The sequence below is a fragment of the Phoxinus phoxinus genome (assembly GCF_949152265.1).
Source record: "Phoxinus phoxinus genome assembly, chromosome: 19".
Lineage (NCBI taxonomy): Eukaryota > Metazoa > Chordata > Actinopteri > Cypriniformes > Leuciscidae > Phoxinus > Phoxinus phoxinus.
In genome coordinates, this window is record NC_136894.1 from 18639229 (window position 1) to 18662402 (window position 23174).

At 35.7% G+C, this 23174-nt stretch overlaps 3 protein-coding genes across 9 annotated transcripts in view; 1 reads left to right on the forward strand and 2 right to left on the reverse strand.

The window, feature by feature from the left end:
* ints8 (integrator complex subunit 8) overlaps nucleotides 1–2183 on the reverse strand; it is a 60261-nt gene extending 58078 nt beyond the window's left edge. The window contains exons 1-2 of one of the 3 annotated variants that reach the window (XM_079590622.1): nucleotides 1740–1926; nucleotides 1064–1199 (exon numbers count right to left, since the gene is read on the reverse strand). In XM_079590622.1, the coding sequence (XP_079446748.1) occupies nucleotides 1064–1193 (130 nt within the window). In that variant the 5' untranslated portion in view covers nucleotides 1194–1199; nucleotides 1740–1926. Of the gene's footprint in view, nucleotides 1–1063; nucleotides 1200–1695; nucleotides 1927–2077 lie in introns of those variants that run through there. The other 2 variants (XM_079590624.1, XM_079590623.1) reach the window with 2 other exon arrangements.
* A 1437-nt stretch (nucleotides 2184–3620) lies between these two features.
* Nucleotides 3621–9499, forward strand: LOC306987216 (zona pellucida sperm-binding protein 4). Its single transcript, XM_079591299.1, has 11 exons — nucleotides 3621–4019; nucleotides 4108–4226; nucleotides 4849–5068; nucleotides 5195–5317; nucleotides 6190–6362; nucleotides 6695–6792; nucleotides 7041–7195; nucleotides 7291–7468; nucleotides 7885–8023; nucleotides 8112–8186; nucleotides 9040–9499. The coding sequence occupies exons 1-11, from the start codon at nucleotides 3758–3760 to the stop codon at nucleotides 9046–9048; spliced, it is 1551 nt and encodes a 516-aa protein (XP_079447425.1). The 5' UTR covers nucleotides 3621–3757; the 3' UTR covers nucleotides 9049–9499.
* LOC306987217 (H-2 class I histocompatibility antigen, Q10 alpha chain-like) lies at nucleotides 9457–22187 on the reverse strand. 5 transcript variants are annotated; one of them, XM_079591300.1, is made up of 9 exons: nucleotides 21929–22187; nucleotides 19121–19393; nucleotides 18739–19026; nucleotides 18370–18654; nucleotides 17585–17713; nucleotides 15665–15748; nucleotides 13120–13164; nucleotides 11199–11252; nucleotides 9457–11119 (listed from the first exon to the last, which is right to left on the reverse strand). In XM_079591300.1, exons 1-8 carry the CDS (start codon nucleotides 22008–22010, stop codon nucleotides 11233–11235), a joined length of 1206 nt encoding a protein of 401 aa, XP_079447426.1. In that variant the 5' UTR covers nucleotides 22011–22187; the 3' UTR covers nucleotides 9457–11119; nucleotides 11199–11232. The 5 variants fall into 5 exon arrangements, with proteins under 5 accessions (XP_079447426.1, XP_079447428.1, XP_079447427.1 ...); XM_079591301.1 differs by having other exon boundaries at nucleotides 10986–11119; nucleotides 11195–11252; nucleotides 21929–22146; XM_079591302.1 differs by lacking the exon at nucleotides 13120–13164 and having other exon boundaries at nucleotides 21929–22146.
* Nucleotides 22188–23174: the final 987 nt, after the last annotated feature.

Here is a 23174-nt window from a genome sequence, read left to right on the forward strand (position 1 = left end):
TGTTGTGGCAAAAATTCATCAAACAAACATCACTGCGTAAGGAAGACTCAGAGTCAAATTATAAAATAGAAGTATATTTATTCTTGCAAGAATAGGAGCAGTCTAATACACAGTTGTTACCCTGTGCAGAAGAGTGACACACCCCCAGACAGACTGAACCAGCTTTTATCTCCTTAGCTCTTCCAAGGTCTTCTTCCCCAGAGCCATCCCCCCAGTAGTCTTCCATTCAGTAGTTTTCCATAGACAAGGAAGCCATAACACTAGTTTAGATTCGTCACTAAGCCCCCCCTGCATCAAATGGCCTTCTGACATCTAGGTCAGAGGTCCTTGTTCGTCTGTTCTCTGGAGTGCCTCTCCCTTCTGCCTTCCCAGGTACATAAACATAATCTTCTCACACTAACAAGTGAGAGTCACACATGTGACATTCTTTGAATCATCTATATTTTACTAAAGATCAGTGAATATCATAAAACTTCCACCACAGTTCATTCTCATGTTACGCAGCACTTTTGAGCTTCAGCAAGAACCAATGAGGTTCATTCTCATGTTACGCAGCACTTTTGAGCTTCAGCAAGAACAAATGAGGTTTGTTCTCGCGCATCAAGCAGGTTTGGTTGAGCTTCTGTTAATATTTGCTGATATTAACAATAATTGCTAATATAAATTATGTTTATATGTGAATAAAAGCCTAAATTCAATCTGTTCATCATAAAAAGCGATTGAGTCACGTCAGAAAATTTGGACAAAATTGTTCAATTCATATGAATTAAATTTTACAATCTCTTTCTAAACTTTTTGAAGCGTCAAAGTTTCAGTTGCATAGATGGTTATGAGGGACAGAAAGCTCTCAGATTTCACAAAAAAATCATATTTTTTTCCGAATATGAACGAAAGTCTTACGGGTTTGGAACAACATGATGATGAGGGGGAGTAATCAATGACAGAATTTTAATTTTTGGGTGAACTAACCCTTTAAATATGTATATATAGTCTGAAGAGCGGCACTGTGCTAATTCATTTACAAGCAAGCAGCTCCATGATCCGTTTTTAGTGCATAAGATACCTGGATGAGGGCCCTGTAAGTGCTGCTCCAATAATGATGGATCAAGCAGAAACTCAAACCAGGAGGTCTGTGGTGGGGTGCACGGCCGACTGCCAGTCACTGCCTCCCGGTCTGCAGCTTCAGCACTCATACTAACCTGCAGAAAAACATCAGTGTATACAGTCAGCACATAAACCATATTAACTCTGCCTCAAAATATAGTGAGCTGATGAACTAAACAGTATTTTGGGGTTTAAGATTAGAATGCATATGCCCACAAATGATGTATAGTATAGGTAGGCAGCTCACTAGGTTTTGGCACACACTCACAGTCTGTGTCTGTGATGTACTGGATTACATCTTTGAGCTTTTAATTGCAATCATTTTATTATTTCATTACGTTTTAGTAACTGAAAATCATTAACGATAGAGATATTGGTGACAGTAAGGTTTAGATTTACTAGTATGAGGCTCGTGTTAACTGTTCAGGGCTACGTTTCCTTAAAACATAGCCATCAGCCTAAGTAGACCATACAACTATTGTCATCAAAGGTCTCTACGATCAACTTAGCTCACGATGCTTTTGTCTTTGATCAGTCCCACTGAAAGAAACACTCTGGAAAGTGTTTACCCTTTCCTGCATTATCGCTCACCTGTTTAGGACGTCTGAATAAATAATATTATAGATCTCACAAACCTTTTATATTAATTCAAGACGCCAATGAGTTTTTCTTCATTGTAAAGTCTGTGAGAGACTAAACGAAACAGCGCCGCTAACTGTGCAGGCGGCATTGACAGTAACGTTATGGCGGTTGTCTTCTTCTTCTTCTTCTTCTGATTTATTGGCGGTTGGCAAGCAAATGCATTGTGCATTTCTGCCACCTTCAGAGATGGAGTTTAGCACCAATAAATTAATAAATAAATAATAATATTTTAAAAAATAAAGACTAAATAAATAAATAAAAAGGAAAATGTAAAATGTAAATTGTATTTTCACAATTGGTTAGGTAAAGTTCAACGTACATAAACACTTACTGTTCAGGCTTTTAGATTCAAAGACATGCTATCTTTTTTATTAATAATTCAGATCAAGACCGTTCAAGGAATTGCAAAGAAACTTCCGCGGAATTTGCAGAACGAGATTTTAAAGATGAAAACATGTAACATAGGAATACTTTTGAACAAAGCAAAATCTTTAGGAAACAACATGGACGTCACGTTAATCCATGGTTGTTTTCAAACAACAAAACGCTTGTTTTGGTATTGTGTGTTGTGTATTGTGTGAAAGCACCGTTCCCACTGATTGGTCAACCAAACATCAGACCGTGCCGTTTCGTCAGTTTGGCACAGCAGAGAACTTCTTCTGTGAAATATATAGTCTCGTATTATTTTACTTTGCATCTTCACCCACAACTACCCAGCCTACATATTTGGCAAACGTCTGTTTTATTTTGCTGACCAACTATCAAAATGTAGTGATGGCAATTTCAAAACACTGCTCCATGAAGCTTCGAAGCCTTCACGAATCGTTTGTTCCGAATCAATGGTTCGGAGCGTAAATCAAACCATGGACATGTGTATCAAACAGCCAGAGTCACGTGATTTCAGTAAACGAGGCTTCATTACGTCATAACTGTTTCGAAACACTTCGAAATTTCAATGGTTCACCACTGGGGGCGATGAACTCTGTCGACCCATGTGTCGACCCATGAATCATGAGGCGTCACTGAGAACTGAACAAGTGTCTGTGGGTTTTACCCTTTATATACTGTCTATGGTTTTACCTGAACTCTGATCAGTTTTATATATTTGTAGATGTTTTAATTAGACATAGTTTAAATAAAATGAATAATGGTAGTTAGAGTCTTATTGGCCTGTTTAGCTGAGCCATTCATAGAACAAACAAAACAAACCCTGACAATTGATAATATAACAGCCTACACTTGATAATCTTATAAGATTATTAGATAATTCCAATTGAAAGATTTTACTATCAATAAAAATGTTTTGCAATAGATTTGTAAAAATGTGTTTTTGTGCATGTTTGGCCCGGGTTTTTGTTGCATTTACACTGTTCTGACCACTAGGGTTCACCGTGGAGACGGGTGTCGGATTGTTTCGAAGCCTCGACACAATACGGCACATTTGCTTCAACTGTTTCAGTGTTTCACGAAGCCTCGATCTGCCCACCCCTATCCAAATGTCCGTGTGGGAAAGCTGCGCGATAGCACTGCGTTCCGAGTTTTCAGATAGGCCTACATTAAAATAAAATGAATTATTATTATTATTATTATTCGATTTTATGGCGGGTAGCACCAACATTAAGGTGCATTATCGCCACCTACTGTATTGGAGTGTGGACCAGAATTTTAGAGGGGAAAAAAAGGGAATAAAAAAAACATCTCTAAATTCTCGAGATAAATAAATAAACTCTCTAGTAGTCTAGTCCATAAGTAATTATATTTTTAATCTTTAATTCATCTATTCTCATCTTTTTAAGTATGTTTCATAATGAATTCTAATTAGGTCAGGTCGTATTTTTCCTACAAAGGCCTTTTGTTTTGTTGAGAAAAGGGTCACGTGACCTAATTCATATTCAGCTAATTAAAGGAACTGGAGACAGGTGTTATGAATGAAGTAACACTTTAATTATTTGAATTTGGCAGCATCGCTCTTTATTCTCCATCCCCATCTTTAGCTGCGTTTTAGGCACACATGGCTTGGCAGGGAGTGAAAACATTAATTTTGTTTTTGTGCTACATTGATTTGTTTCTATCACAGAATTCAAAGCCAATCTCTACTTTAGATCATTTTCCAGGTTTAGATTATGATTATTATGATGGTGAAGCTGATAAATCAGAAGTGCTGGCTAAAAACAGTAAACATAAAATAAAATCTGAGTTGGCCGTTTACTGTAATAATTATACTATGAAAGTGATTTTGCCCTCTGGTTCTCTCAGTCAGGTCAAAATCTTGGGTAAGTATTTAGTAGCCTATAGCCAATTGTTGTTGTGTTTTTTTTGTCATTTTAATTGACATTTAATTTTTTGCATAAATATTTTCAGGTTTTGCAGTAATTGAATCTGTGCTTGAGGCCCCAGTGGCCTGTGGATACTCTCTGACACAAGGCCATGGACGTAATATTTTGGTTGTTGACTACACTGGCTGTCATGTCACCTTCGAGGTATTAAAGTTAAGGAAACATTTCTGCTCTTGGAGTTCACATAAAGTCAGCTATTCGAGTAGTCAGTTATTCACTCCTGTCATTCCAAACCTGCATGCTTTTCTCTCTTCTGTGAAACACAAAAGATATTTTGAAAAATATTTTATTGTTGGTGTTTATTTTACATAGTGAATGTCAATGTAGTTTGAACCCTATTGGCTGCCAAAATTGTATTCCAACAGAAGAAAGCTTTACATTATTGGCAGATGCTTTTTATCTAAAGTGAGTTACAAATGTTTGGTTAAAAGCTTACAAAAGATATGCATAGAGGTATGGCACAACATGACGGGTGAATAATCTATTTAACTTTTTACACATTCATGGTCCTGTTGTAAATAGTTCACTGTCAGTGCATGTTATTCTATAGAAAAAAGTAATAGCAAAACGGAATGTGTTGATGCACCTGTGAAACAATTGGTCTTTTTCTTTTGATGTCCAAGGACTCTTATTTTTCACCTCCCCTTAATCCAAGCACCTCTCAACTAATCTTAAATTCTGCCCTATACTTTCTTACCTAAATTATTAGTTGCAAATGCAGTTTTATGTTGCACCCAGCTTTCTCTCATGATTGTTCTGTTTTTAGGACGGCCATTATACCCTGAGGGTCCTCTATCCAAATGAAGCTGGAAAGTTGGATGTTGCTACATTGTCTTGTGATGCAAACCAAAGTCTCACTGCTTCCCTAAAACGGCTCAATGTCCAGTCAGATCAGACGTGTGCGAAACCACCGCCTGCACAACCTTCTCAATCGTCTCCTCCACAATCCCCAACAAACCTGCTGCCGCTGAACAGCAAACCAGGAGGTGAACGTGAAACTCGCTCTTGAACATTTATAACTTTGCATTGCTACATTCCAGCTTTAACTACTTTGAATTTGAAGTCCTGCTTCTTTCCTCAAATTAACTCCGCTTTTCTTGTTTTCATTTAAGGCTGCAGCATCTCTGCCGATCAGAGAGTGTCGTGTAGCACTTCAGGTATAACGCAAGAGGAGTGCCTGACCATAGGATGCTGTTTTGATGCAATGACCTCAGTCTGCTACTATCCCATGGATGGTATGTTATTTCTTATACTTCACAGCTAAAACTGTAATGCGAGAAACTAATGTATATTAAGGCGAGTCAGTTTTACAAGTAACAACAATGGTACCATGAATTGCACATCTTTAACTCGATTAACGCAATTTTTCAGCTTCACTTAATGCACATGCGTTCTTGAGTGAAGAAAAGAATTTCCTTATCAAAAAGCAATTGCCTCTTACAGTTGAAAGGAGAGACTTCCATTCTACAGCTGCCATATTGATTGTTAAATTGTCGTTTCCCTACAGGTGGTGTTTGGCATTACAAACCCATACAATTGACATGTTCCAAGGGGTCAGGATTTTCTGCTTTGCTTTCAAATTTAGTCTATTTTCCTCTTTAAAAAAATGGTTGGTTGTACTTTAAACACCTGAATTTAACACATTTATGTTCTGATTAACAGGATTTGTAGTTCAGTAATTGCATTAAATTACTGCTATATACCGCCATTTACTAAAGCATATAATTCTCTAGAAACATCTCTTAAACTCATGACTTTGAGAAGGATTTGCTGGATTATACAGATGAAGAACCAATCGTATTGTAGAAAAATGATGTAATGAATCATGTCACCTTTGCCATGATCCTATTCTAAAACTGTTGTTCTTTTTACTGGTGGGATTATTTTTTCCAAGGAAAGAGTGTACGGAATGCTCTGTGGTTTGAGTATGTTTTATGTAAATATCTAACCTTGTGCATGCGGTCGTTTATTTAGAATACTCCAAATATATTCGCGTTGGAACGAGGCTAAGGTTAGTCCATGTGCGTACGCACTTGTTGTGAATTAAAAAAATAGTTTTGACATTTGACAAATTTGGACATTTGTCTCGACTTTCTTGTTTTCCCAGAATGCACTGCTGATAAGAATTTTGTGTTTGCTGTTCACAATGATTTCACAAACTTCCCTGTGAACCCCATGAGCTTGATTGTTGCTGGGAAGACTGGTTGCAAACCTGTTATCTCCAACAAAGACTTGGCCATCTTCAAATTTTCTGTCACTGAGTGTGGAACACGTTCTTATGTGAGTATTTTGCTTTAGAAGCATCATCTTTGGGGCGTGACTCACTCAGACTGTCCTGCCCCCTCAGTCAAAATTAATTTTTTAAATATATTAATGACATGGATTATTTAAAATGATTATTTCATGGACATGAGTTGCATTTTCAAATATATTGGTTTAGGCATTTTTCTTTTGTTTATAGTAATATTTTTGTTCTATCTGGGGATGCGTTGCATTACGTCACGTTATGCCCCCTTTGTTACTTCAGACCCCCTTGTGCTGGCTCTGCCTTGTACATTGACTCAACTGGTTGATTGAAATAAATGAGAACAACTGCTGTCGTTTTACATCAGGTCATAGGCGAGACGTCAATTTACCTGGCTGAGGTACAGACCCTCATCAGAGTTCGCAACCTGAAGTATGGCGTGATCTCCAGGGATAATCCTATCAGGTTTTTGAAAAAAAAAAATTTGAAAATTTGTTACCCACATGAAAGGTCACTACATACCGGTAGTAAAAGATTTTTTACATTTTAAAATTCTCTTTTAGCGATTTAATTATTTTGATTTATATAATTATACCCCTAATCCATTACACACGAGCAATTTTAGTTTAACTATTTAATTGTGTGTGTGTGTGTGGCTAGCTTTAATTAAATGGCTGTAAAGATTGTTTGTCTCATTTTTTTGTGCTCCTTAGACTGATGGTTGAATGCCGCTACCAGAAGGATTCAGCTGATCCTTTGCGTTCCAGGCCTGTGCTTGCCAGTGCAGGGTACATGGTTAGGAGTCCCAGTCTTCCTCCATACCTGCTCTCTGAAGGACTGTTTGGAGTTCAGCTTTTGATTTCTGAGGGTGAAGCTCTATAGCGGTCAAGCTGGTTGTTCTAGTTAATCAGAATAGTGATTTTTAGAATTTTTATATTTTAATTTTCTCCTTTTTCTTTGCAGATGAGACTTTCACCAAGTTTTATCCACAGTGTCACCAGCCCCTACATGTTCTTTTGGGGAAGCCTGTATATCTGGAATTGCGTCTGAGATCTCCGAAACCTACAGCTACTCTTCTAGTTCACTACTGTGTGGCCTATCCACGCTCTGCTAAGAGTGCCCTGGTTCTGCTTTTTGAGGGGTAAGAACCTACATTTTAAATTCAAAGCAAAGATGCTTACATTGAAGCAGCATTGCATTGAGTTGAGGATGCAGATTTGAATTTGAAAAGGATCATTTCGCTTATGCAATGAGTGGAATTTTTCAACCGATAAACACTGAATGTATTGGTTGTGAGAGCCCAGTTTGAAAGCTAAAAATGAAGTCAGTAATGCATAATTGTTTGAAATGCCACCTATAGAAATTTCTATTTGATTTTTATATTTAGTTAACTTCAATAACTTCTGTTAATTTCCATAATTCCTTGAATATCAGTTATTTTGAAATGATAAAGGCTGCTAAGATCTTAGATATGCATACTTAGAAGTTTTGCTTATCTCGGGATTTTTTTTTTCATGATTGATCCTTGGATAATATATTTATTTTATTTTTCTGCAGATGCCCCAATCCTCTTGACTCGGGCAATACCTCCATTCTTTATGTGAAACATCTGCCTCAGAATCCGTACCAGCGTCGCTTTGAGATTAAAGCCTTTCAGTTCATGGATTTGTCCACCAATAAATATCTCAATGAGGAGGTAACTACTAGACAAAAACACATGATTAGAATCATGATTTGGTAAGGCAACCTGATGGTTCCTGACTGTGTTTCCTCCCTGCAAACAGATTTACTTCATGTGTTCTACCGAAGTGTGCATGCCCTCTGGGTCGCCCTGTGCAGAGACCTGTTTTGATGGAAAGGTGTGTTGTGCAAAATTTGTATACATTAAAGGCAAGCTCACACTACAGGACTGCAAACCTACCTGAATTGCTGTTCACAGAAAACAAAAGGGTTCCTTGTCATCTATCGTCTTGTCGTAGCAGAGCGTAACTCTGTTGAGGAGCACAAACTGAAAGAGCTTTGGTCAAGAGGCAGTCTCGACCAATATTGAAAAAATGGGTAACACTTTACAATAAGGTAATTAATGTATTAATTAACTTGAACTAACAATGAGAAATACATTTGTTACAGTATTTATGAATCTTTGATAATGTTAGTTAATAAAAATCCAGCTGTACATGTTCGTTCACAGTGCATTAACTTATTGTTAACAAATAAACCTTTGATTTTAATAATGTATTAGTAAATGTTGAAATTAATATTAACTAAGATGCTGCAGAAGTATTGTTGATTCTTAGTTCATGTAAACGAAGGTAGTTAACTAATGAACCTTATTGTAAAGCGTTTCCAAAAAAGTTCTCGCACAAATGAATGCACGAAATTTGAGAATGAGATGGTTTATACCATCTGCAGTGTGATTGGCTGGATTAGTTCTACCTTGTTGCATCACACAAACTAAAAGATCATGTGGCCTGTTGGATATTATCATAGCGTCTGTGACTGCTCGAGACTGGCTCAGATCATGTCACTGATCATAATTGACAAGTGCTGATTTGGCCAGGATCTGGGGGTTTTGTCAAAGACCTTGGAAATATGTCTGAACTAAATCCAGCCAAAAGTCATGTATTGTAAGCTTGCCTTAAGAGCTCCTCAAATGTTCATGATGGATTACAATGACTAATTTCTTTTGTCTGCAATCTGATTTTGTTGTAGTCTCAATGAATAAGGCCCAGGTGAGCCACTGGCAGTTGGAGTGTGTCTATGCTGTCTAACTTGGAATAAATGTTTTATCTCTATCTGTGCAAGATGTACATTTCTAGCAAGTACCTAAGACTAAAGCATCTAACTGTCCAGGGATGTAAACATCAGCAGTAAAACGGGTGACACAGATGTGAACTTGGGTGTTCTGGGCACATGCTCCCCGGGGAAGAAAAATGTTTATCAGTTTTATAAAAATGTTAATATTATATTGAAACCACATTGAACAAGCTTGAAACATCTTACCATATTGCCTTTTTTAACATGGCCTTGTTTTATAAATTGTTACCTGCAAATTTGTTCAGTTTTAAGATTTGTAGGTAACAATGAATCCAACTGTCATATAGTCAGTTATGGTAACTCAATGCATGATACATTTTTGTACCTTGCTTTATTGCATAGTGAATGCAAAGCTACATATACTGGAGGAAATATGGCTGCAAGCAACAATTAATGAGGTTCAAGCATTTTAAGACCATAAAATATCAATGAACAAGAATATGCTAAAACTTACAAAGGCTTAAACAATATTACTAAATACACCCTAAGCATACTCGCACACATTGTTGTATATATATATAGATATTTGAAAAACTCCATTTCCTCTGTATAACATTTTCAGGGTTCACAAGAATTGTGGCACAATTGTCAAAACTGAGAGCTCAGTACAAATGAAGTGATTAATTTTGAGACAGTGACTTTAGGTCTAAATATGAATGCAAAAGCAAAACTTGAGAAAAAGACTTATTAGTAAGTAGAATTACAATTATAAGCATTGCCATTTTTTTTAAGTGTTTACACAAGTAATCTACACTAAAGCAAAGCAATTTTTCCATTACAACTTCATTAACAAATTTCAATGTTTTTGGAATATGTATTGGAAAAATAACTTTTAATAGTCTATGCATTACACATTTATTTGCAAAATAATTATATAAAACTATTACCAGTGCACCATAATAAAAATAATAATAAAAAAAAAATGTATACAACAATGCTGGAAACTGATTTTTTTTATTCTGCAGACGTCTCAAGTGGACAACAGTAGCCTTAGTCTTAATCTTTCAGTTGAAATGATTGATAGTTTAGAATTTACTGTGAGGCTTTCTGAACATCTGAAATCCACAAAACCTGGCATGTTTTTCAAAATGACCTGTTCTCCATGTACAGGTTTGTGAAGTTTCTACTTTGTGCGCACAAAATATAGACATGGGCCATGCCAGATAAATATAAAATGGTTTATCTGCTAAACCGTTAATTTGATCCAAATTATTTTGATAACTTTTTGTCATTGAACATGCTGTTTGTCTGATTCACTCGAAACTTGACATGCATCATCTAGATCCTCTTGAGGAGTTCGAAAAAGTAAATTTTTCTGAAAATTAAAAATGCGGGAAAATTTAAATGGTGGAGATGTGTTTTTTTCATTGAGCCAATGATTTCCCTAAATTGAGACCTACCATCTGACCAGGTTTCAAGTCTCTAGAGGCCTTACGGTTTAGTCTGCACAATCAGTTTTGCGGTGGAAGAATAATAATACAAATCTTAACAATTACAACAGGGTTTCAGCATATCGAGCTTGAACCCCTAAAAATAAAGCTTTTCTGCAGTCAACAAAGTCAAATCTTCTAATAAACAATTGTTTTGAAACAGCAGAGGTATATCAGAAAAATCCTGTAACATTACTTTTCAAAGAGTAAGCACAACACACTTATTTTGATAAGTTCATACTTTGACCTAAAACAGAATTCCTGTAGCTCAAACCTTAGAGCAAGTGCTAGCGAAAAGTTCAGTTCAAGCAGAGAATGCATGGACTGATGAAATGTATACTTAAATGCAATGAAATTAGCATTGGATATAAGCATTCCAAATGCAAAAAATTTAATAAAACGCCTTCAATATCAGCTGAAATTATCTCGCATACTTAGAATTCAGGAAAACAATGCATACAGTTGATTTGATTACCAAAGTGAGTAAAAAAAGGGAGCGAGCATAGATTGAGATCACTATCCTCAGTTGTTACTTTTCCTGTTTCCTGTGGCACAAAAAGAAACCATAATCAATATCAGAAAAATGTTAAATTAAATCCTTGAGCATAATTCTTGCATACATACGTCAGGTTATTTCTGCTTTGGACGATGCCTTCCTTTAGACGGTTCCATTGCTTACTGTAATAAGAGGGAAGTTGTTACCTATGAGAACAATTTGCTTGCAGTTCGTGACATTTTAAGAAAATCTTGAAGTAGGCCAAAATATTAAAGATAAGAGTGTAGTTTCAAACTACTTACAGGTTTGTGTGCTATATATTTTATGGATATTTTACAATTAACCTTAAATATAAATATACTGTACAATCAATTACATTTACATTGTACTTTATGACTGAAAACTTCAACTTCAAAAAGATGCTTGGTACAATGACTGTATAGTCATTGTACCAAGCATCTTTTTTGAGAATCTCTGTTGAAACGTGATGAACAAACTACAGCAAGAAAACGTTCACTTTTGTGCAGTGTTGCCACAAATGGACCACTGCGGTGGTATATAAATATATTAATTGTTATAAGTTCTCAAAACAAAATCTTATTTTATTTCATCCACATACCGGTAAATACGTTATTAAGAAATGTATTACAGCTAGTGAAATGTATTACACTAGCAACTAGTAATAATGGGTAAGTAAATTAATGTTTTTCTGTCAAAAAAATAAGGTCAATCACAATTTTTTTTTATAATTAACATGAAATTCTTATTAATTTCTTAATCTAATTAGAGAGTAACAACCCCCAAAAAAATTATACGCAAAGCTGTAAGAAACTTTGCTTCGCAGACCGTTATCTTTGTGTCCCTTTCTCTGCACACCTTATTGTTATCAGACTGAGGAGCCAAATTTCACCTGAGCTTGTGGATATTGTTTTTCTCAACATGAACATGTGAAACAATATAAACACTATAACCATATGCCAACTCAAGTGTAGGCTGTATATACAGTACGTTCTGTACGATAATTGGCGTAGATTACTTTATTAACTTTTTACGTAGTTACGGGATGTAGACGAGGCCCAGAGAAACTAACGTTGACTGTAGGCGTTCGGGGACGTACACGAGGCCCAGATAAACTAATGTCGACTGTAGGCGTTCAGGGACGTTGATTGTAGACGAGACCCAGGTAGATTAGGGTCAGGTGCGAAATAAGAAAGATCTACGACACCAGAGAGTTCAATAGTAGGAAAATTAAAAAATACTATGGAAGTTAATGGCTACCGTCTTATATCTTATTAGTTCTGCAGAAAAAAGAAACTCGTATAGGTTTGGAACCAAATTAGCGTGAGTAAATGAAAGAATTAAAATTTTTGGGTGAATTAACCCTTTAAATAAACAAATATAAAAAAAATTATAAGCCCAAATGTTCGAATACAATATTTTTGAAAAATACACATCCCCAGTAAATACAGAGGATTTATGATAGGAATGATAGGAAAAGATGTGTATGAAGAGGAATCATGATCTGTAGAATATCCTATCATCCGTGAAACATGTTATGGCATGGGCATTATTGACTGGGGTTGGAGCTAAACTCTGCCTGATAGCTCTCTAGGAGCTGGGTTGGCTACCCCATCTTAAATGGTTCGTGAATATTTTTTTTGTTAAACCCCTTAAATAATAATAATAAATACAGGATATATATTTAAATCTAGTGCATTTAATAGTCAAAAACTAAAATAAAAATGCATCAATGTTTGTTGTGCCTTAAAAAGAATATAATTGTTTTGTTATAGAAACTATTACATTATGACAAAAGTTTTTGGTGAGTTCATAATGTAATAGTTCCCACAATTTAAAAATCATTATTAATTTGAGCTCCAATAACTAAAAATGATTACATTACAAACCTCTTATTCCATTATGTGCCATTATCATTGTTGCTTTGTTATTACAAAGTTGTAATAAAAAATGTTATTATGAGTTGCAACACAACACTTAAGCACATTACTTTAGCACATTTCTGCTGTTCCTGCACTGTTAACAGCTTACCTCCATTGTGTGCTTTTTGTGCATGTCCATTGATGTCGTTTCCGCCTGGGAAATCCAAAGAGGAATACAAAAGAAGTTATAAACACAGAAAGCTTATTAATAAGCTATGTATATTCCTACAGTGTAGACAACAGATATTTTAGCTACTGAAATTAGTTACAGAAAACACTGCTTCTATTTATATTTTATATGGGGATAAATCTGGGATGGCAATGCTTTTTCTTAGGGTGTCAGTTGTCACTCTGTGCCACCCCGGTAGATCCACCCCTGGTTACTGTTTGCTTGCTTGGTATATATTGCTTATTATTATAATATATAATATATTATCTGGTATATTATCTCTGTTTCTATCTTTAGTTGTCAGTTATTGTCTTTGTGTAAGCAAAGTTGTGTTTTGTGTCTTGTGTCTGGATTGTCTGGTCTTGATTTATTTAAACTGATTCTAAAGATTACCGTTTCATCTCTCCTTCTACCCCACCAGAACGTTACACAATGTATTTGATTCACATTAATATAGTACATCCATGGTTTGGGAGATGGCTACACTTACCAGAAATTACTGCTGCCACACCATCAAATTTAAAAGGTTATTTCACCAAAAAAATAAAACAATGATCGACACTCACAAGCTTCCGTGTTTACTAGATGTGAAGTGCTCTATGTGTGTGTTGATCATTGTTTTGATGTTAATAAAAGCCTAAATTATATCTCTTTGTCATATAAAGCTTTCGTACCAATATGGGTTTGGAACAACATAAGAGTGATGATCTATCCTTTCAACAACTAAAGAGGCATTCATACACAGCACGTCGTTCAAACCACATTGGTTGAACAATATGACAGTAGTCAATGACGTCACACAGATGGTGTTGTAATAACTTTGCTAAATAATCAGTCTGAGATCAAAATAGTGTCAGATTATTGCTGTAAATAATGCACATGGCACCTGAGGTCCACTTTGTTATTATTGTTCTCTGTTGTTTTGCTTTATTTACAGATGCTTGATTCAATCGCAGGTTCCCTCTTATGTCATACTCCAGGGTTCCCCAAGGTACTAGAGCACATTTGAATATAAAAACTGTTCAAAAGCGACACTTTTATTCTCTTGACCAACTAAAAGACAGAATGAAATTCGTATATGAAATGAAAGATTGATTGTACAGCTGCGTTTACACTGGCACAAAAAAAATCCGATCTTTTACTCACGATGACACAGATCGGAATTTGTTGCACACGTGTAAACACAAAAATCCGCACGAGATCTGATTTTTTCGCATCTGATCTGAGCCACTTCCAAATGTGGTTTTAAAGATACATATCCGATATCTGGACATCCAACCTACGTCTAAACACGCATATCCGATTCCCCTTTGAATTCCAAGCCACCACAAGGCGAGGACGACACGTTTATTCACAAATATAGCTTTTTAATGTTGTATTATGAGGCAGACGTGTCTGTATGCGCTCGCTCACAGCTTTTTATTGAGATCTTTGTAAAGAAAAGAAATTGCACGAACACAGAAACATTTTAGGAGCTGGTTTTCAACCTCTGCCTGTGACTTTAATAAATGTTGTGAATGACTTCGCTGTAATTAAACCAACAAGCGTCACTATTAGGTTGGTTACTCACTCTCTCTCTCTGGTTAATTCATTCAAATTCATTTAAAAACAAAAAATATTACAGGGCTACTTTATTTTACTTCAGAATTCTAAATCTGAGCTGTAGAAAAACGAAAATTATTTCCAGACTATATATCTGTTCCGTCAGATTTTGCGCTTCAAAACATTCATGAGTCATGCAGCTGTTATCTTGTCCATGCTGGCAAATAATCATGACCACCCGACATGAATTATATAAATAATTTTAATAGCACGGCGATTGAAAACCAGGGTCTACCATGTGCAGTAAAACGATCACCGAAAATAATTTTGGGTGGGAATTAATGTAAACAGATATCGGATACCAGTCCTTCTAAAGTAAATGTAAACAGGCGGGCCAAAAAATCGGATATGGTGAAAAGATCGGATCTGTGCATTATAGACTTGCAGAGTAAATGCAGCCTTAGTTTACTTAAGAAAATAATGTATATAAGTCCACATGTCATACTAAAAAGAACATATGCTTCTAACCATAGGTCAAGAGCTTTAGTTTCAACCATAACACTATGTGATGCTTTTTGCGAATATTCATTGGAACTATGGTTTTGGGAAACACCAAATCGTTGAATTATATTGCTATCTTTTGCAACCATAGTTGACTGAACAATGCTTTTGGGAACCGCACCCCAGAATGTTCATCATTAGTAGCAGGAAACATTACCTGTCAAAATATAGTCACTATGCATTTTAAACAGCAATCCGTTCAATTTGTGTCAGATATTTTGGCCAATGCGCAGCCCATCAAAAACATTGGGGAATCCAGCAGGAGAAGCATCCACTACAGGACCTCTAGTGATAAAATTGTTGTATGTGTGAACACCCCATAATACTTATCTAAAGGGAAATACTGATTCACTCTACTTCAGTCCTCTCTGAAGCAGCTTACCTGGGAGAAGACTTTTCTCTGTTTCATAAGCACAAGTCTCTGCTGGTACTACATTTATAGTCCTCTGATTTGGGGAAGAGAAACCTAGAGAGGATTACAAATAAAGATGATAAATACAGTATTTGTCAATCTACATGCATTGCTGTCAGAGGCAGGGATAAACAAGTGAAATCTGCAGGGTTCGTACACCTTTTCCAAGGTCAAATTCAAGCTTCCATTTTAAATTTTAAAGCTTTTTCCATCGCCTTACATACCAATACATAGTCAAAATTATTATTTAGTGTTTTTGTCACATTAAAAGAGATAATGCTATAAACAGCCAAAATTGTGTTTTGTAATAGCAAATAGTAAATCAGATATTTAAGCAAAACACAGGTTTTATTTTTCAAACTGTATCACTGTCTAGTAGCACTGATTGGGAGGATTGGAGCCAAATAACATGCAGCTGGGCCATTCTGTGTAAAATCAGACAAAATCCAGGAAAACAGTTGCTACCCTTTGTCAGTCTTTTCGCACTTTTTTCCAAATCTAGGGCATGCCGTACAAACTTGTAATGGTTCAATCATATTGATATGTTTGTCTTCCACCCTACAAGTTTGGGCTGCCTATGAATAATACTTTTCAATATATTAATGTCCAAATATTGCTTCCCACTTCCCAGATAATGTGATTTTCAGGCTGTAAAACTGAAGTAATTTCAAGGGCTAAAAATATGAAGACATAGACATATTTGAACAGAAATATTTTACAGGCCTTGGTTTTGGGACACATTCTTGAAATAGACAAGGTTTGAACAAAATCTGAGTTGTTTTTATTAACAAAAAGACTACTCCAAGCTAAAGAATCTCCTCTGTATCCCTGCTTTCATCGGTTCTACCCCAGAAATCTGATGACCTATGTGTATGTTGAAATTTTACTGTCCATAACTGAACTCAGTATGAGCAGAGCTTTCATTTGAGCCTAATATTACAAATTAAGTGCTCACAGATTGCTTTTGCCATTAGGATAACATTTTCAATAAATTGTAAATAATCTTTTACTGGGCTGTGCCGTTTCATTTTTCCCCTATCAATTTATCAAATTTATCAAAACATGAATGATCCTGTCTAAAATTATAAAATGAAGGTTTCTGTTTGTGACTAGTTCAAGGTAATATAATCAACAAGGCACATAATAAACATAATTAACAAGGCAATAATCGTGCCTTGAATCTGTTGATGGTATGTCATATTTGTAGGTCTCAAAATGTCCATTTCTCTCCACAAAACTTGCCAGAAGTCATGGTTTAAGGGGTTATTTAAAAAAAAAACTTCCGGAGGTGCATGCCCCCGGACCCCCGTTGTTCACTCAGCTGCGCATAATAGCACCAAATTAATAAAAAACACGATATATTGACCCGCATTCTGTTTTCTAACATGCACTGTGCACGTTTGCGATGACGTAAGATGCACGCAAACGCACCAGGGTTCGATAGAATCAAGTTGAGTGTGAAACCAGACCAACGCTACGGGGGGCGCCGGGAACAATCGCGCTCAGGCCGCAGCAAACGATTTATTTCTCCATTTAATAAAAAAAACTATTCTGTCAGATAGGTATTTGTTGTGAAAGAAATTGTTCAAGCATTTTCAAGCATTTTATCAAAAAATTTAGCACTTTTCAAACCTTGAAAACACAACATCAAAATTCAAGCATTTTCAAGGATTTCAAGCACTCACACGAACCCCGAATCAGGTCAGCACAAAAAAACCTGAAGTATAGTTTTTAATGGGAGGTTAGTTGTTTGCAATTTAACCACATTAATATAGATTTTAATGGACTTTTTCAAGATTTTGTACCAATTCTGACAGTTGAAGAAACTTTATCAGAGAAAAGTATTAAAAAGACTGTGCCCAGAATCTGTATTTATGTTGTAATACTCACCAAGTCTTTTAGACTTATAAAGGTAAAAGCCGAGCCCTGCAACACAAGCTACAAGTGCAACAAGTGCAACTCCAATCACAATTCCAATAGCCATGGCAGGGCCTTCATTACAGTCTTTGCATTTTCCATCTGGAAAAAAAAAGCAAAATAAATGGACAAAGTTACTGAATGTAAAGTCTAAATGTCTACTACATTTAGAAAATTAAATTCAATTGTTGATAAAGAGTCATTTTAAGGGGTCATAAAACGCTTAACTATATTTTCTGAGATTTTAACAGGTTTTTGTGTTGCACACTAATGGATGTTAACATTTTCGTCTGTAATTTTAATTGTAATAGAAAACTTATCTTGGCACTATTTTTGACTTTTGGTTTTTAAAAATTCATAGTGTCCATGTCATAAGTTGTGATATTTTCTCTCATTATGGTGTAGTGATAATTATTAATAAGACTGTGTGCACTTTTCCTGAGAGACAGTGTTAATGGATCAGAGTGTTTTCACTTTGTAAGAGTTTCTACGTGGCATAATTTCTCTTTATAGAGGCCCTGAGTCTCCGACATAAACATGCTGCATCCTTTCCGTGAGTGTAACCCTCAGTAAACACTGCAGGTGACATGATGGTCACAAACACAGAGATGTAACTCTAATTTCACTAAGCTAATTAGTCACTAAAAACTTACAGATCATGCTTTCTAGTTGTTTCAAGTATAGGCACTTCCACCATTGTTTCCTCAGAGGAAAGACCCCTTCTTTAATGATTGAATAAATACTTTCACTTGACCTACCCCATGTGACAATAATTGGTTCTTTGAGAGTTTTGTGGGACACAAAACAGTCATACTCTGCTTTTTCATCCTCCTTGATGTACACACTCTTCTTCAACTGAAAGGTTCCATCATGGTTTGGTCTGGTTCCTGAGGATTCGATCTCATTATTAGGCAGGGATGAGCGATATTTCCTTATGGTCAACGTCACATCTTTGGGGTAGAAACCACTGGCCATACAGGTGAGTTTCAGCTTAGTTTTGTCACTGGTAGACTTTTTCACGAACACATGAACATCTGGAGGAGCTGCGGACACAGTTTATCAATCAGTTATATCTCTAGGACAGCTGCAGATAATCAACAGATACAAAATACTCTACATTTACTCACAGCCCTTTCTGAGCTCCTCATCTCCATATTCTCTGAATTTGTTGAGCCAGTCCACACACTCTTTCTCCAGGTAGCCCTTGGTGTACTGGTTCAGGATGGGCACATTATCCCATTTCGTCTTGGTTTGAACAGCTGCAAAAACTGGGGCAACCCACTGAGAATCCTTATCATTAAAAGACAGGAAGTCATCGCCATCATAACTGTACTGATCAATGCCTTTGGAAAACTTCATTTCAGTTCCTTCTTGATCAATTTCACACCCATGTCTCCACTGAAGAACATGAACATCTGAAAAAGGACCAAAAACAAAATGTTTTTTTAGATGACGATAACAATGTAGCCTAATATGATAATGATATGCATGTATATCAATGTTCCTCACCTGAATCATTCTGTCTCATACGTTCCATCAGAATTTTGACATTGACATTAAACCACTGTTCTTTGCTCTTTCTTGACTGGGTGCCCTTTTCCCAGTAATCCTCCTGCATTTTCTCTTTCATCCAGTGCTGTGTGGGAATCTTTCTCTTTTCCTTGCTATTGTAATAGTCAATCTGTCTGTCATCTAGAAGACCCATAGCTGTGAATTCATAGATGCCAGGCAGTTCGACAGGTTTGGACAAGGCTGTGTAAATGTAGTACAGGGAGTGTTTGTCTGCAATACAAAGGAATAAAATAGGCTGTGCATAAAATGTGAAAAAATTGGTTTGTGAATCAAATTGTGGATCAAATAAGCGGTGGGTTAGGCATAGCCTACAGTCTCAAAACATTTCAGTTAGGCTACAGAAATAAATAAACGGACTCAATCGATTATAATAAATAAATAAAAACTATTATTAGCTGAGGCCCTTTAACATTTATCAAAATTTGTGCACCCAAAAAACAATACTACCTGGATCTGAAATAGTTTCAATATTTTCAGGTTACTCTTTGAGAATTTCCGTATATCTAGATTGTATTCTGTTTAAAAAATAATTTGAGGCGGCTAATCCTGGTATATCGATCTTATGATCCGTAATAACTAGGCTGCTAGCATGTTGATCGATATCAAATTTGAGGAAAGTAAATGTATAGGATACGAGTTTTGTCATAAAATAGCTTAGTTATATACAGAGCCGGACAGTAACGGAGTACATTTACTTGAGTACAGTACTTAAGTACAATTTTGAGGGATCTGTACTTTACTCGAGTATCATTTTTGGGGAGTACTCATGACTTTACTCAAGTACATTTGAGAGGCAAATATTGTACTCTTTACTCCACTACATTTCTATCCATAACCGTGAGTACTGAGTACCCGTTACATCTTCTAAAAAGGAAAAAAGAAAAATCTTGGAAACCCTCAATTTGTTGTTTCCCTCTCAAACGTGACTGGATTGTGCAGGGGTCACTGATTGTGACAGCCTATCAGCAATCACCTTTCAGAGGTGTGGTTCAGAGGTGTGTCAGAACATTGCTATATTGCCTTCTTTGCTGGTTTAGGTTTATTGATTTGATTGATGAAAAAACAGAGAAACTCACACACAATTGTTAGCTGAATTTTCTTTTCTGATATTACGCATTAATGTAAGCTGAGCATTTAACACAGTCAGGTTCAAATGTGGGTGCAAAAAAAATCCATTAAAACTCTAGCAGAGGTTTGTCAGAGTGTTGCCATTGTGCTATTGCCTTGTATTGCCTTTATTTAATGTTAAAGGGATAGTTCACCCAAAAATGAAAATTCTGTCATCATTTACTCACCCTCAATTTGTATCAAACCTGTATGAGTTTCTTTCTTCTGTTGAACATAAAATAAGATATTTTGAAGAATGTTTGTGACCAGACAGTTGATGGACCCTATTGACTTCCATAGGAAAAAAATATACTATGGAAGTCAATGGGGTCCATCAACTGTCTGGTCACAAACATTCTTCAAAATATCTTCTTTTGTGTTCAACAGAAGAAAGAAACTCAGACAGGTTTGAAACATCTTGAGGGTGAGTAAATGATGACAGAATTTTCATTTTTGGGTGAACTATCCCATTAAATAAAGCAAAATGGTAAAAAGATGAAAATGACTTGATTTTACTTTCAATTCCTTTTACATTCTCCAAGGTATTAACATTTTTCATAACTCCATGTAGGGGTTTCTGTACATATGTAAGCACTGTGGCAGTAGTAATGCAATATTTAGAAAATGTACTCTTGTACTCTTGATACTCAAGTACTTTTAAAAACAAGTATTTCAGTACTTTTACTTAAGTAGACATCTGACTGTAGTACTTTTACTTGTACTTGAGTAAAATTTAGCAAGAGGTATCCGTACTTTTACTCAAGTAATGAAGCTGTGTACTCTGTCCGCCTCTGGTTATATATAACTAAAGATACACTTTTAAATGTCATGTACTATAGCATAAAATTACAAACGGCAAAGCAGTTTTAGACTAGGATGCGTAAAAATGTTACTTTCAATTTCTTTCTCTTACAAACGCAGCAAACTGTAATAATTTAACGTTACCCGCTTGAATTGAAGGCGAAGTACCACAAAGGGAAAAAAACAAAGCAGAGCAAAACTCTTTGTCGTGACACGCGTGTCCATGATTAATACGCTTTTGATTAGGCTATCTAATTCCACCGATGTTTACTGGTGTTGGTCTGAACTCAAAACTTTCAACGACACTAATCCGGTTGCAGAAAATGGCTGTAGTGATGGGCAATTTGATCCAAATACACTGCGTCATAAAGCTTACGAATCTTTTGTTTCGATTCAGTGGATCGGAGCGTGTATCAAACAGCTCAAGTCATGAGTAAAAACAATCCTAAATAGATAGATCTGTAATAGTTTCACTATTGTCAGGTTGATCTGTGAGAATTTCCGTATATCCAGATTGTATTCTGTGGAAAAAAAAATATTTGAGGCGGCTAATCAACGTTAATTTCGATTTTATGATCAGTAACGTTAGGCCGCTGTCATGTTGATCGACATCAAACTTGAAGGTAGTAAGCTTTTTTATTTGACAAAACTCGTAACCTATATATTTCGTTATATAAGTATATAAGATACACTTTTAAATGTCATGTACTATATGATTCGTAATCAAATTTCAATTATGTCGCTGCAGAGCCGTTTAGACCAGGAAGCGTAAAATGTTACTTTCACTTTATTTCTTTAACAAACACAGCGAAATGTAATCATTTAACGTTAACTTACCCGTTTGAAGTGAAGGTGAAGACCCACAAAGAAAGAAAAGGCAAAGCAGAGCAAAACTCTTTGTCGCGACACCCGTGTCCATGATTAATAAGGTTTTGAAAGGCTATCTAATTCCACTGATGTTTATGTCGGTCTGTCTGAACTCAAAATTTTCAACGACTGTAAACTGGTTGCAGAAAATGGCGGAAGTGATGGGAGATTTATAAACACTGCGTCATGAAGCTTTGAAACCTTTACGAATCTTTTATTTCGATTCAGTGGTTCGGAGCGTGTATCAACTGCTAAAGTCACTTTTCTTTTCTTTTTTTATTGCATAAGGAACAAGCAACCAACATAGCATACAATATTACAAGACAAGGAGAAACATTAATTGGTAGCAGGGGATCCAAAAATAATATCAAAATATTTGATACATGTTAATGACTTTTTGTTTTTTAACAATTTCAGAGACGATATGAAGCAATCAAATTCTAATTTAAACATCTTAAATATTGGGGATGAATTTAAATATTTTTGCTTATGGATATAACATTTTTGCCAACAGTATAAATAAATTAACAATGTATTCAAGACCTTTGTTAACTTTGTTTTCATAATACACAATAATATCCTTTAAAGTAAAATAGTATTTAATTTTTACTAAATTAAAGATACATTTTGCCAATTCCTTCCAGAAATTTTGGATAATTTTGCATTCACTGCTAAAGTCACCTATTTTGAGTAAACGAGGCTTCATTACGTCACAACTGTTTCGAAAAGTTTCGAAATTTCAATGGTTCACCACCGCCAATGGTTCATGTGATTATCTTTTTTATTTAAACATTACAAATTAAAGAAATACATATAAACATGAAAACAAAAAAAAAACAAAGAAGACAGAAAGATATAGACACATAAGTTGCCAGGGTAACAAAAAGGAAAAGAACAAGGCAATACATGTATACCTTAAAGGAATAGTTCACTTAAAAATGTAAATTCTGTCATTATTTGCTCACCCTCAAGTTGTTACAAACCAATATGAATTCCTGTCTTCTACTGAACACAGAAGAAATTTTGAAGAATGTCGGTAACCAGACAGTTGATGGGGGGGGAAATACCGGGGTCCATCAACTGTTTGGTTACTGAAATTCTTCAAAATATCTTCTTTTGTGTTCAGCAGAAGATATACATTCATACAGGTTTGAAGCAACAAGGTTGAAATGATGACAGTTTTATTGTTTTGGATAGTTTCCATATACTTGTCTTG